This window comes from Rhincodon typus, chromosome 7, assembly GCF_021869965.1.
Source record: "Rhincodon typus isolate 14 chromosome 7, sRhiTyp1.1, whole genome shotgun sequence".
Taxonomy (NCBI): domain Eukaryota; kingdom Metazoa; phylum Chordata; class Chondrichthyes; order Orectolobiformes; family Rhincodontidae; genus Rhincodon; species Rhincodon typus.
This window is the reverse complement of record NC_063338.1, coordinates 15425825-15439137: the sequence shown is the minus strand read 5'-3', so window position 1 is coordinate 15439137 and position 13313 is coordinate 15425825. Positions and strand designations below refer to the sequence as shown.

The window sequence follows — 13313 nt, the reverse complement described above, 5'->3', positions numbered from 1 at the left end:
CTCTTTAAGGCTCTGAATTACTTTTACTACTCCACTTCGTACCATTTTATCATTTGTGTGCCTATAGAAGACTGTTGGATAGCGGTTTCCATTCATTCTCTCTCTTTGCTTCTCTTATTTGTCTTTTCAGCCTGCCCAGAACTTAGCATGTTTAGCCTGGTTTTTAATTGTATTTTATACCTAACACCTTTCATAAGTACATGCTGTCTTATTTATCTTTATTTTGTATGCAACTGAGGTCATCCACTTTGGCATGTATTAACTTTGGTGGAAGTACAGCACAGATTTATTGGATGACATCTGAACTTTAAGATGTTCATTTACAAGCTGATATGTTCTAGTGTGATGAAGGTCCATAATATATCATTGTTATTTGGGAACTGATATTCTAAAGTGGGGAAAATGGATTTTGGATTTCAGTCCGTGAAGGTTGACTTGTTTTCATTTTAATAGGTCAGGAAGTCATTTTGATCAGTGAATTCAAAACAGCATATACAGCAACATATATGATTGTAGCTAAATAACCAGCAAGCCACCTGGGGATATAATTACTAAGGAGTTTACTGACTTGAAGTTTACAACCCAGAGAGACAGGTGCAAACAGCAGGTTTAAGCAGAGAAAAGTTCTTAACAGGGGTGTATTGAGTCACAGTTTGCAAGCAGTCAGGTCAGTGTAGAAATCCTGATAAGCTTAGAAGTCAGTGGGAAGAAAGCTGTGGTAGGATGTCAAGATGTTTGAGCGAAAGAAATTATTTTATGGGAAAATAAAGAACTGTAGATGCTGGAAATCAGAAATAAAAACAAAAATTGCTTAAATCTCAAGATTTGGCAGCATCTGTGCAGAGAAAGCCAAGTTGGTATTTCAGGTACTATTTGATTCAGGGAAACACTAGTAAGAAATGTGAACTGAGATAACAGGTTGTTTTCAGGGTCTTGCAAAGAGACACTATCTGAAGAAAATAGCGTGTAATAAATGCATGGAAATTTACTAAAAGGTAACTGATTATAGCAGTGCCAGCTTTTGTTTTAAATTCATGGGATGAGAGCCTCGCTAGCTGGGCCATTACTATTCCCACTATGATGCTGGTGAGGTACCTTCTTGAACTATTGCAGTCTGTGAGGGAGGAAGTTCGACTATTTGTCCAGTGATAATGAAGGCATGGCGACATATTCCCCCAAGTCAGGATGGTGCGTTTTTTGGAGGGGAACTAGCAGGTGGTGATGCTACCTTGTATTTACTGCCCATGTCATTCTCGATGGTAGTGGGTTTTGGGTTTTGGGTTTGGGAGGTACTGTCCAAGGAACCTTGCAGAATGTCTGTCGTGCATTTTGTAAAGGGTAGATACCGAGCCTACTGTGCATTGATGGCAGAGGGAGTGTATGTCTGTGGATATGTTGCCAATCAAGTGGGCTTCTTTGCCTTGGATAATTTCAAGTTTCTTGTTTTTTTTTAATCAGTATTTTCTCTTGTTCTTGGCTTCTTCCTATTGTAAATTAAGAGTGAAACACTATTTTGATCCTACTTCTGTCTCAGTTGGAATAACTAGATCAGTACAGGCCATGTATAGAATTTCATAATTTTGAGTTCTGGTTTGTTGGAACTGATCCATGGCTGATTGATGCAGAATGTCAAATTCCCATCTAATTATCATTTATTATTCCTCCATTGACAACTCCAATTGGAAATTCATGGAAAATTTGTGTCCACATCTCTCAAACAAATGGTCAAAATTTGATGGTCGTGTTTGCCTGTTTCTATAGATACATTGGACTACATGGCCAGTAATCCAGCTAGCGTCTGTACCTCTTTAGGGTTCTTATCAACAATGAGAGTTCATTTTAGAGATATAAGAGCATGATGTGTTTCTACTTCTGAAAACATTGGGGATTGTATCTGGAATCAAAGAGTGTATTTCTTGTGCTCCATTGTGATATTCCTCTTCAAGAAAATGTTTATGGTTGAAATGTTTACACTATATTATCAAGGGAAGAGATGTGCAAGTCTTCATAAATTAATTGTAGTTCAGATAACGTCAGATGGTTATCTTTGCCATGTTCTCATTTTAATGTTATTATGAACAGATCCAATTTCAAGCATTTTTCGTGATGCACAAAGGTAAACTATTCAAAGTACACACTGCAACCTTCAGTCTCCCCTGTTGTGTTGCAAGGATCATAAGCAGGGTAGGGTGTTCTGTACCCAGTTCAGTAGCCTTCAAAGAAGTGCATTTGTCTTGATTCACTTTTAGAAATTCGATTCAAAGGAAATCGGTCTCTTTCTGATTGCACTTAACTGATGTTCTCATAAATAAGTGTGGAGAAATTGATCTCCATATTTGGTGTTAGATTATTCTTTTGATTGGAATTAGCACTGCAACTGAAGACACCCCCTCAGCCCCAATTTGTTCTGAATATTTGGTACACAAGTGATTTTTGTTTTAAAACTAGGTTTATCCCAGTGTTTGGTAATCCAATATTGATTACTTCCTAAATTTGAGTGGTATTTCCATTTCCAAAGATTTCCATTGAATATAGAAAATATTAAGAGCACAGCTGCATTTCAGATAACCTCACTTGGCCACCTTGCTTGTTTGTCCATGCTGCAGTGATCTCACTCACTTGAAAGGCATAAAAATCTTACAACATAAGTACTTCATTCAGCTTTGGCATGCTACTTCTTCACTTGGCTGTTGAGAAGTCAACTACTCAGGTTTCAGAATACTTTCAACTCTTGATGATAAGAATCTTTATGATTAAGTTCTATTCAGGTTTATGGTACGACTATTACAAATTTCCATTGCTGTTTCCGCAATAATATTCTTGGAAAATACCTTGCAGTTTGATTCTTGAATGAGGCTTGCATTCATCTTTGAGCTTATGAGAGACTGTTGGAAGAGCTTGCTTTTGACTCTTTTTTCTGTAGCTCTTCACATCTGTGTATCCTCTTCCTCCTCTGTACCCCTCCTCCGACCCCATCCACCTTCCTTTCTTCTCTCCACACGCTAACATTCTTTGGTATTACTGCCCACTCCACAGTGAGGGGTCAAAATTCAAACCTCTGTGGATAGGTGAATGGTGTACATGCAGTTGAATGCGATAGTGCATTGGCCCACAGTACTTAAGACTGCCTTCAAGCTGTTTGTTTTAAGTTGTATTGATTTTCATATTATCTGCTGATCTCCCTATCTCTACAGATTTGCACACAGAAGCAGTCCAAGCAGCTCTGGCCAAATACAAAGAGAGAAAGATGCCGATGCCTTCAAAGAGACGCTCTGTGCTTGTGCATTCATCACTAGATGCATACACTCCTCCAGGTACACAGATCTCCTAATATTAAAGTTATTCTTGCTAGAGACCATGTGCTCATTGTACTGTTGGTTCTGGTTGTCAAATTTTAATTTGAACAGAACATCCGATTTTTTGTTGAGGGACAAGAAAGAGAACTCTGCTTGAGTTAGTAGAGTTCAAGTTGTGGTATTCTTTTGAAAGAATTGCTTCTCTTCTCTTTCGAGAAAGCCATGTGCTTGTATCTTGTGGTGAGCAGTGAAGGCTGTTCCCTGGCAATTCTTCTGAAACTAATGATTGTACAAGCTATTCACTGTTTAAGGGGATGGGAGTTTCAGTAGACGATTAGAATGATCAATTAAATAAGGCTATTCAGTCTGAATTGAAGGTATGTCCGAGGAGGTCTTGTGGCACAGCAGTAGTGTCCCTATCCTGGAGGTATGTCATAACTTGTTCAAATAGGTTGATTTAAAAACTTTTCATTTGAAGACTCGATGCTCGTGTTTTATTTAATTCTTCAGCATTTTACATAGGATATTTGCATACAGAGTTTCATTATTTCAGTAAGACAGCGAAAGGCTTCTACTAATGTGAATATCTAAAGATCTGCAGAAGAAGATAAATATTTTACACGACTTGACTAAATTAAATAATATATTCCGTTTGAGTGCAGAAAATTCAATACCTGTGTTTTCTTTCACATTTCACTTTTCTTCCTTCCCCAAACGGTGCAGGTCTTCAAACTAGAGTACAGATTGGTCTGCCACCAGTAATACATGTGAACTGGCTACTTAACGCTATATCTGATTGCCTGTCCCTCCGTTTTCCCTCTTACTCATATGTGCAATGTGTCTACATTCACTGCAATACTTAGGAAATTCACTGATTGTACTTGTATTCTGTGTCTATGAAAGAGCAGAGTTACTTTGATGGAGAAACCACGTACACAGATCATTAACTGATGTCCACTCTGTATCTCAACTGCATTTAACCACCTTTTGTTTCTTATCCATTAATATCCTCATCTAGTGAAAAGTGATCATTCTCACTCTTAAATTCTAATTGACCCCAACACAACAGTGTTTAATGGGTGTGATTTTTGAATTTGCACCGTCCTTTGTTTGAAAAAATGCTTCCTGATTTCATTCCTATTCCACGTTCGAAATAATTGCACTTGTCCAGGATTTTCTAACCACAAGAAACTATTTCTCTCTGCCTATCCAATCGAATCCTTGAGTTATTTTAAACACTTTAATTAGATCATCTCTCATTCCCCTAAATTTAAGGAAATGCAATGCAAGTTTAAGCAACTTATTGCCATAATTTAATCCTTGAAAACCTGGTATTTTTCTGCTGAACCTGAACATTTTACCCTCCCTAGGACAATGAATATTTGCTGAGGTGCGATGGTTAACGCTGAGTATACGAGGCCTGACCAAGATTTTACAATCAAAGCCTCATGACTTGGTTCTCATATTCCATCTCCTTTTTTGATTAAGTGACAGCACTGAACGCTTTTTAAAAATTTTTGATTTGTAATGTGTACATAAATACCCTTCAATCCCTCTACGCCTCCGCAGCTCAAAGTCTTTGCCATTAAAATATTCCTTTTTTGTCTTGTTTGAATCTAAAATGAATTAGCATCTATAGTGTTTAAATTAAACCCCCTCAGTCAAGCATAGCAGATTCGAGAACCCTTGCTTTGTGCTTTAGCCCACAATCGGAGGAAAGCCATTTATCACAATTGTGGTCTGTTTCCACACCAGCCCGTTTATAAGATAAAATGTTTTCCTGCAGTTCGCAACAGTGCAAAGGAATTTTTTTTAAAAATGACTAAATCCAGGTGATTATTTATCCTAGTATTTCAAAGAGTATTTGTCATATTATGAAGGATTGGAGGCGTGTGTTGGTTAGTCCAGGTAAGGATGGAAGGCCTGCACGATTTTAGTGGATCATCTGGATTTTTAATGACTGTCCTGCTGCTTTCATTGTCATTTTCTTTTACTCAAATCCACAAATTGTTTTTGTTCAATTAGTTGAGTGAACATAGTTTGTGTACGGGAACAAAAGAGATTTCATGTGCTGAGGTAGTAGGAACTGCTGACCAAAAGTGTTATGCTTGTCTTTTGTGTTAAGACACATAAAATATGAATTATATTACGACTTTCAAACTTAGCAGTATTTGTGCTGCAATGGTGAAATGTATTTACTAGATACGAGATTGAAATAGCATGGCAGTGTGATAGTGAGAAAAAATTATGATCCTACAATATTTCTCTTTGAAGTCTAAGACTAATTCTAATGGTTTGCATTTCTTGAAAAATATCTCCTACTTGGTGAATAAAACAAAGAACTCTGCAGATGCTGAAGACCTGAAACAAAAACACAAATTGCTGGAGAAATACAGCCAGTCTGGCAGAACCATTCTGAAGAAGGAACGCTGGTCTCAAAATGTGAACACTTTGTCTCTCCAAAAATGTTGCCAGATTTGCTTTGTTTCTTCAGCAATTCAGTTCTTGGTAGATTTAGTTTGTTTTGTAAAATGTAGGATTTTACATAATTCGTGTAATTTTTGAGGTATTGAACTCAGTATGGTTATTCTATCTATGATGAATATGTGCAGGAATATTTTCAGTCACTTGGTCAGTCAGGCAACCACTTGAAATGTTTCGAATATGTATGTCACTTATGTTACCAGAATATAAAATATGTTATAGATCAACATCCCGGTGTTGCCATTGGCCAGAAACTGAGCTGGGGATTGTCCATTTAAATACAGTATCTATAAGAGCAGGTCAAATGCTAGGAACCCTGCAGTGAGTAATTCACCACCTGACTCATCAGAACCTGTCCACCATCAACAAGGCAAATGTTAAGAGTTTAATGGATGAGTGCACTTCTCTGAATGAGTGCAGCTCCAGCAACACTCCAGAAATGTAACATTGTCCAGACAAAGCAGCCCACTTTATTTGCACCACATCCACTCCTTCCCCCACCACCCCCCTCCAAAAAAAAACAAGGGATGTTCAGTCGCAGCAGTGTGTACCATCGACAAGATGCACATAGAAACTCACTAAGGCTGTTTAGGCAGCACCGTTCCAAAGTCACAGCTTTGTCCATCTAGATGGACAAGAACAGCATGAATGAATAAGGAAAAGATGAAGGCACAGTCAGATGTGGAGTCCAGACCCATGATGAACCATTATTAATGGTAGTCAGTATTGGATATGGATTGCTGTTGAAGTAACTAACAATTTTTGGGACTATCCAGAAGTCTGGGAATACCAGGAACTCTGAGAAAGATAAACCTGTTTCCTTCCTGCTGTGCAACCTCATCATCTAATTTTCAGCTAATATCCAGTCGTGAAACAAACATGCAGGACAACATTATATGACTTAACGGATAATGTCCAGAACTAGAATGGTAAGTACATGAACATAAAAATGAAGTTTAAAACCTCATGTGTACCAGACATTTGTATGTTTCAGGATATATTATAAATGACAAGCATCAATTAGTGTATATTCTCGAAGCTCTGATCCTATCTTTTTAGAAATGTATTGATACACACGATTTTACAAAATGTGAGAGGTGATGCTGTTCCTTTTAACAGCAACACCACCAGGTAGTGCAACAATATTACTATTTCAGGAAATACAAAAAAAAGTAATTGCAGCTTGATTGAAAGGTCAAGGACTTGAGTCTTGCAGATATAGTAGGGGAAAATATGTAACGCTTGTGCCTGGCAGTACTTCCGTTGTAATTTTTGAAGATTTGTGTCATGATAAGTTAATAATTGATTAATGGCAGGAGTGCACAAATTGTTTTGTTTCGATGAGAACCTGCTACTGTTAGATCTTGGGATCAAGTTTATATAAAAACATATTAGTTTTCATATTTTAGTTATTAGTCAAGTATTATACAGGCAACTAAAGAGTTTAACAAATATCTGTAAAGAAACTATGGGTAGCAAACTTGGAATACAACAACAAATAAGAGAAATGGTCAGATATACAAGCATACAAACTGGGAGCAGAAGTAAACCATTCAGCGCCTCAAGCTGCTTCACTATTCAAGATGATTATCGCTGATCTATTTGTGTTTCAAATTCCACGTTCCTATCTATCATCAATAACCTTTGTTTACCTAATCCAGTGAAAACTCAGCTGCCTTGCCTTCAGAATGTTCCATGACTCCACCTCTGTTGCCTTCTGAAACAGCTCTGAGAGAGAAAACATCCTGCCCATCTCTTGTTCGCAACTGACTCAAAAGAAGAAACATCTCATCCCTGTCTGCCTTGTAAAGACCACTGAGGTTCTTTCACAATTAAGTCAACTCTGCCCTCTTGCAAACTCCATTGAAAACAAATCCAGCCTGTCCGAACTATCCTTCTAAGATAACCCATTAATTCCATTCATCAATCCAGTGAACCTCATGTGAAGTGCCTCCAGTGAATTTGTGTTCTTCCTTAAATTAGGAGGCCAAAACTGTTCACATTATTCCAGGTGAAACAGCAATTTACCTGCACTTCACTCAATGTAGTCGACTTGCAATCGCTGCTCACAATGTGGTCTCCTCCACTTTGGGGAGACGAAACGCAGACTCGGCAACCACTTTGCAGAAGACCTACGTTCTGTCTCCAAAAATGACCCAGAACTTTCTGTTGCCTGCTACTTCATCACATGGCTGTGTTCCCTCGCCAACGTATCTGTTTCAAGCTTGCTGCAGTGCTTCAGCGAAGGTGGAAGAACAACATCATCTTTACTTTCTGCTCGGGGACCCTGCAGCCTTCCAGACTCCATATCGAGTTCAATAATTTTAGCACCTGAGCACCTTCCTCCATGTCCTTTCCCCAACCCCCACACACCAGGCCTTGTTGTCAAATGGTCTGCTCCCACAAACAACCCAATGTCAGCTACTAATGAGCTCCATGAGCAGCTGTTGGTTCTCCCAGGCTGACCAGCCCCCTCTTCTTCAACCATCCCCTCCCTCACTGTCGGCACTCGATACCCCTCCCCTCATATATTATATAATAACCTTTCTTGAGCTGTAGTCAGTTCTGAAGAAGGATCACTGGACCTGAAATGTTAACTCTGCTTTTTCTCTACAGATGCTACCAGACTGGTTGAGTTTGTCCAGCAATTTGTGTTTTTGCACAGCATTCTGGATGTGGTCTCGAGTGAAAGCATAACATCCTTCCCTTTATGTTCAGTTCTTCCCATGATCAAGGACAGCACTCATTGTCTTCTAGATTAATGTGCTATACCTTCACACAAAGATTTTGTGAATTGTGCAACAGAAGACCTAAATCTCTCTGCATGTCTGAATTCCATTCTGAATAATTGTTCACTTAGGCAGTGCTCTGCTTTTTTTCATTCTTCCTACCAAATGAACAATATCATGTTTTTCTGCAGTGTATTCCAACTGACCAGATTTTTGCCCACATGGTCAACTTAGCAATATCTGTTTGCGACTTCCTAATGTGTTCTTCACAACATCCTTTCCAAGTTATCTTGTCTGCAAAATTGGCTGCTGTACCTTGGTTCCCATTATCTAAGTCATTTGATGTAAATTTGTCAAACATTGAAGCCCCAACACAGTCCCCAACAAGATACCACTTGCCACGTCCTGCCAGTCAGACTAAGACCCACTTATACGCAGTCTGTTTTCTGCCATCAAGCCAAGCTTCTATCCATGCTAATGTTACCCCTTCTGCTAATAGCTTTTATTGTCTGCAATAAACTTTGTTATCAAATGCATCCTGGAAACCCAAGTACAGTACACCCACCTGCTCCCCTTTATTTATGGTATATGTTCCTCCTTCAAAGAACCCCAATAAATTGGTTAAACATAATTTGTCTCTGAAACAATGCTGCCTCTTCCTGATTTACCTTGGGATTTTCTCAGTGTGATGCTATCATGTCTTTAATAATCGACTCTAAAACCTTTTGAGAGGCATCTAACTGGCCTGTGGTTGAATGTTTCCTGCTTTCTTCCATTCTTGAAAAGACCGAAAGATATTCTTAGAGATCTACAGAAGATACAGATCTCTGTCTAGTTTCTGAATATGGTTAAGGATTTATGTAAAACCATCAATAATTCTCATTGCTTCCAAGCACAAGCACAAACCCAGTGGAGAACACAAGTTACCGAAGCAGTGGGAAATGAACTTCTTGTGAGATACTGTACAATCCACACAGCCTTAAAATGTTACTCTGATTAATTTTTGTGTCTACATTTACTGTTGTTTTCTGTTGCATGTGTAATATGAAGGATGCATAATGGGAATCTAAGGGCTAAAATTATCTTCTAGTTAGAAGTTAGCCAGCACGGTTACTGTGGGATGCACATTGTGTCCTGCATATCCACTCTGCAGCATGTATGAATGCCTCACAGGGAGGCAATGTAACTGAGTTTACAAGAGTAGAGACTACACTGTCCTAACATTAGTGTTATATTGAATGCAGACACATCTTCAGCCTCGGAAGATGAGGGCTCACTCCGTCGCCAGGGCCGGATCACGTCCACTCCAAACCAGGGCCATTTGAACGTAGAGCACTGGCTTAACAAGGTTATCCAGAGCTCCTCCACCTCATCCTCTGCATCGTCCACCTCATCACATGTAGGAGGGAAACCTACTGCTTCACTAGCTGACCTCATGGCGCATACCCATTTAGGTCAGTAAATGTTTATTCTATTTTACTTCCTGTACAGCATTACGAGATGCAGATATCAATATACGTTAACTGCCTAAATTATAATGTTAGCGGCAACCGAATAGTGCAGAGTTCGGTTGGGAAGATTTGATTAGAGACAGGTCAAGATTCTTGACCTACTGTTACATGCCTTAAATTAAAATTGCCCAGTACTCTCAGTAACTGGTTCAATAAAGGGGTAGTGTATTATAAAAGAAACAAAGCATTTGTATCACAAAACACTTTCAATGATTTCATGATGTCCTGTGGCACCTTGCAGCAAATTAATTATCGCTAAGATTATACAAATTTGTCATTTGCGCACAGCAAGATTTCTTAAATAACAATGATGTTAATGACTAGCCAATCGATTTCTGGAGGTGGGATTTGAGAGATGTTCGGGGCAAAGACACTATTCTGTAGCTTGTGGCAGAGAATCATTTACATTTTTGAGAGGGGCAAACAGGTGCTCAAGCTAAAGTGCCATCTGGAGGATGGTATGTTTTTTTTTGTCATGCAGCTCAGTGCTTCATCCCATGTTAATGGCACTATTATTCCTGTTGGATACATGTTTTATATTTCCCTTTTTTATATTTGCAGTTTGTGCATTTGGCTCTGTGCTGCATCAGTATATCATGCACTATTGTAACTTAAATTGGAACTGCCATTCAAGGGCAGTATTTCACATTGCTTTATGACATTGTTATTAAGTGAGTTGTTTGGTGGAAAAATAAGTTCTGTTTGCAAAATAGATTGTTCAATATTTTCATACCCAAAGAGGATTTGTTGAGAACAACTTGATCGTAAAGAGATCCTGGCTCCTTATTTCAAGAGTCGTAATAGCCTGTTAACGAATACTGTTGTAATATTTAATTCCCAGGTTGAAACAATGGCCTTAAGGCAATTTAGGACTTGAGGTCAAGTTGGCTGATGGCTGGTTTGCAATCCAGAGTGACGCTACAGCTTGGGTTCAATTCCCATACAGGCTGAGGTCAGCATAAAGATCCCAACTTCCCAACCTTCCCTTTGCTTGAGGCATGGTGACCCTCAGGTTAAACTCACCACCAGTCATCCCTCTCTCATAAGCAAGCGGCCCTCTGGTCCTTTAGCACTATGGCGACTCTACTTCAGGCTACGAGTCCTCAGTTTTTTTGCCGGAGTTGCAGAAAATTGAGAGAATTTAGCTTGTGCTCCCCCTTGCTTTTTATGTACTTCTTATCTCTCTAAATCACCAGTTTCTTTTGTGTTGTCAGTGTTCAGAATTTTAAGATATTCCCTACTATTTTATTTGCTTCAGTTGAGCTGGAACACGTCTAATATTTTGCACCTCACTACCCGAGAATGCGAATGGATTATTAGAATGTAACAGCTTTATTCAGTATTTCAGTTGCTTTTGTGCATATATATGTACTCAATGAATGCACAGACTCTAAAGCCAGATCTCTCAATTGGCCTTATTACAGTCATTTGGAGGATACAGTGCTGTCTGTCACTTAGCATTGTAAATGCCTTGTATCCTGGCAGCAGTAATAATGTCAAGAAAGGCAGCTAGTTGCATGTCTTTTCAGTCCCAATCTGTGGTTAGTTCATACAACAGCAGTATCAGTGAATACAACACCAATTTATCTGCAGCAACAGTCCCATACCTTAATTTTTTTCTGTTGATGCCCATCATAGCATTCTCTCGGGCCACCACAAAACTAATGCTTCAGACCGGCTCTAGGAAACAAACCAGGCATTGTTCCATAGAAACTCAGTCAGTCATCCTTGAACATGCCCTTTAATGACTGTGTACTCTGTGTGCCTTTGCCTGGCTAAGTACTCCTGCATGGTGTCCTACCAATAGTCACAGCTTGGCTTACAGTGAATAGCTGCCATTCATTGGAGGAGACTGCAGATGGCTTTGTAGGCTGACTTTGAGGTCTAACTCTGACTCTAGAAAGTCTAGAAACTGTTGAATCTCAGCCTGGGTAACAGCAGGCTGGACTATGGATGATGAGTAGCAGAAAGGCAGTGGTGGAAATGTAACAGGCAATGTCAAGAAAACAAATGCAGTCATCCTGAGTGTGGAAGGCAGGTTCATGCTATGTGGGATCACTGCCTCTGTCCATAGGGCAGCAATCCTCGTAACCTGTTTGGGTCATGTTTCTGAACTTCTGGAAGACTCTTGAACCTCTTCAGAGTACTTTTTTCGTTCTTTCGTTCTTTCGTTCTTCCTGCCTTCCTTCCTGCCTTCACGGAATGAGGGTGTTGCTTGCTGGGCAGCATATATTACCCATCCCTAATTGCCCAGAGGGCAGTTCAGAGTCAACTACATTGCTGTGGGTCTGGAGTCACATGTAGGCCAGACCAGGTAAGGATGACAGTTTCCTTACCTCAAGGACATTAGTGAACCTGATGGATTTTTCCCTGACAATCGGCAATGGATTCACGGTCATCATTAGCTTGTTAATTCCAGATATTTATTGAATTCAAATTCCACCATCTTCCATGGCGGGATTTGAACCCAGGTCCCCAGAGCGTTATCTGGGTCTCTGGATGAACAGTCCAGTGATTAAAGCGCTAGGCCATCGCCTCCCCCCAAAATGGAAGCAATTTCATTCTGCAGGGCAACACGCTGAACTTGCATTACCAGTTTGAGTTTTTTCCTGCAGCACTCCACATTGGGAGACTTCTTGCTGCAATGGCAGCAGAATTATCAGCCAGCCCTGGGACTGCAAGCGTTCTCATGAAGTTGACCATCATATCCATTCTGGACTCAAAAGTTCCTGATGAAACCTTTTGTAAGGGTCATTTGGATTTCTGCATGTTTGTTGGTGGTGATGCAAATCTTCTGACAGGCCTGCTAATGCCCAAGTATTTCTATGTGCATATCCATCAGCCTTTTCCTTGATGCTGCCCTTTCAAAATCTTAAGAACTGTTGTGCAGCTTCACCCCTCTGAGTTGGCATTTTTGCTGCCTTTTCTCCCAGCTGGCTGCTTATCACTGTTGCTTCATGGCTCACCACATGCAGATCCTGTCTCTAACAGCTACAGTCTCTGCCAGTGTGAGGTTGAGTGACATTTCATCAATTGTCTTTTGCTATTCCATTTCATGCTTTTGCAGTACTGCATGGCCATGTGACAGTTCCTGGCTGTCTGATTGAAAAGTGGAATAGTAGAATTACATTAAGGGCAGAGAATGAAGATAAGGAGTTCATACTGAAACCATGTGCAGCTTGGGAATTAGAAGAGACTGTGTAAAGAGGGAATGAGATGTGAAAAACAGAATTAGATCTGAACTTGGACAACAAGGTGCAGGGCTGGATGAACACAGCAGGCCAAGCAGCATC

At 39.8% G+C, this 13313-nt stretch overlaps 2 protein-coding genes across 2 annotated transcripts in view; one reads left to right on the top strand and one right to left on the bottom strand.

The window, feature by feature from the left end:
• LOC125483475 (disco-interacting protein 2 homolog A-like) overlaps positions 1–96 on the bottom strand; it is a 28852-nt gene extending 28756 nt beyond the window's left edge. Inside the window, exon 1 of the mRNA XM_048598696.1 lies at positions 43–96. Within this exon, the coding sequence (XP_048454653.1) occupies positions 43–96 (54 nt within the window). The remainder of the gene's footprint in view (positions 1–42) is intronic.
• Positions 97–2106: 2010 nt separating this feature from the next.
• LOC125483474 (disco-interacting protein 2 homolog A-like) overlaps positions 2107–13313 on the top strand; it is a 55817-nt gene continuing 44610 nt past the window's right edge. Inside the window, exons 1-3 of the mRNA XM_048598695.1 lie at positions 2107–2116; positions 3150–3314; positions 9754–9963. Of these exons, the coding sequence (XP_048454652.1) occupies positions 2107–2116; positions 3150–3314; positions 9754–9963 (385 nt within the window). The remainder of the gene's footprint in view (positions 2117–3149; positions 3315–9753; positions 9964–13313) is intronic.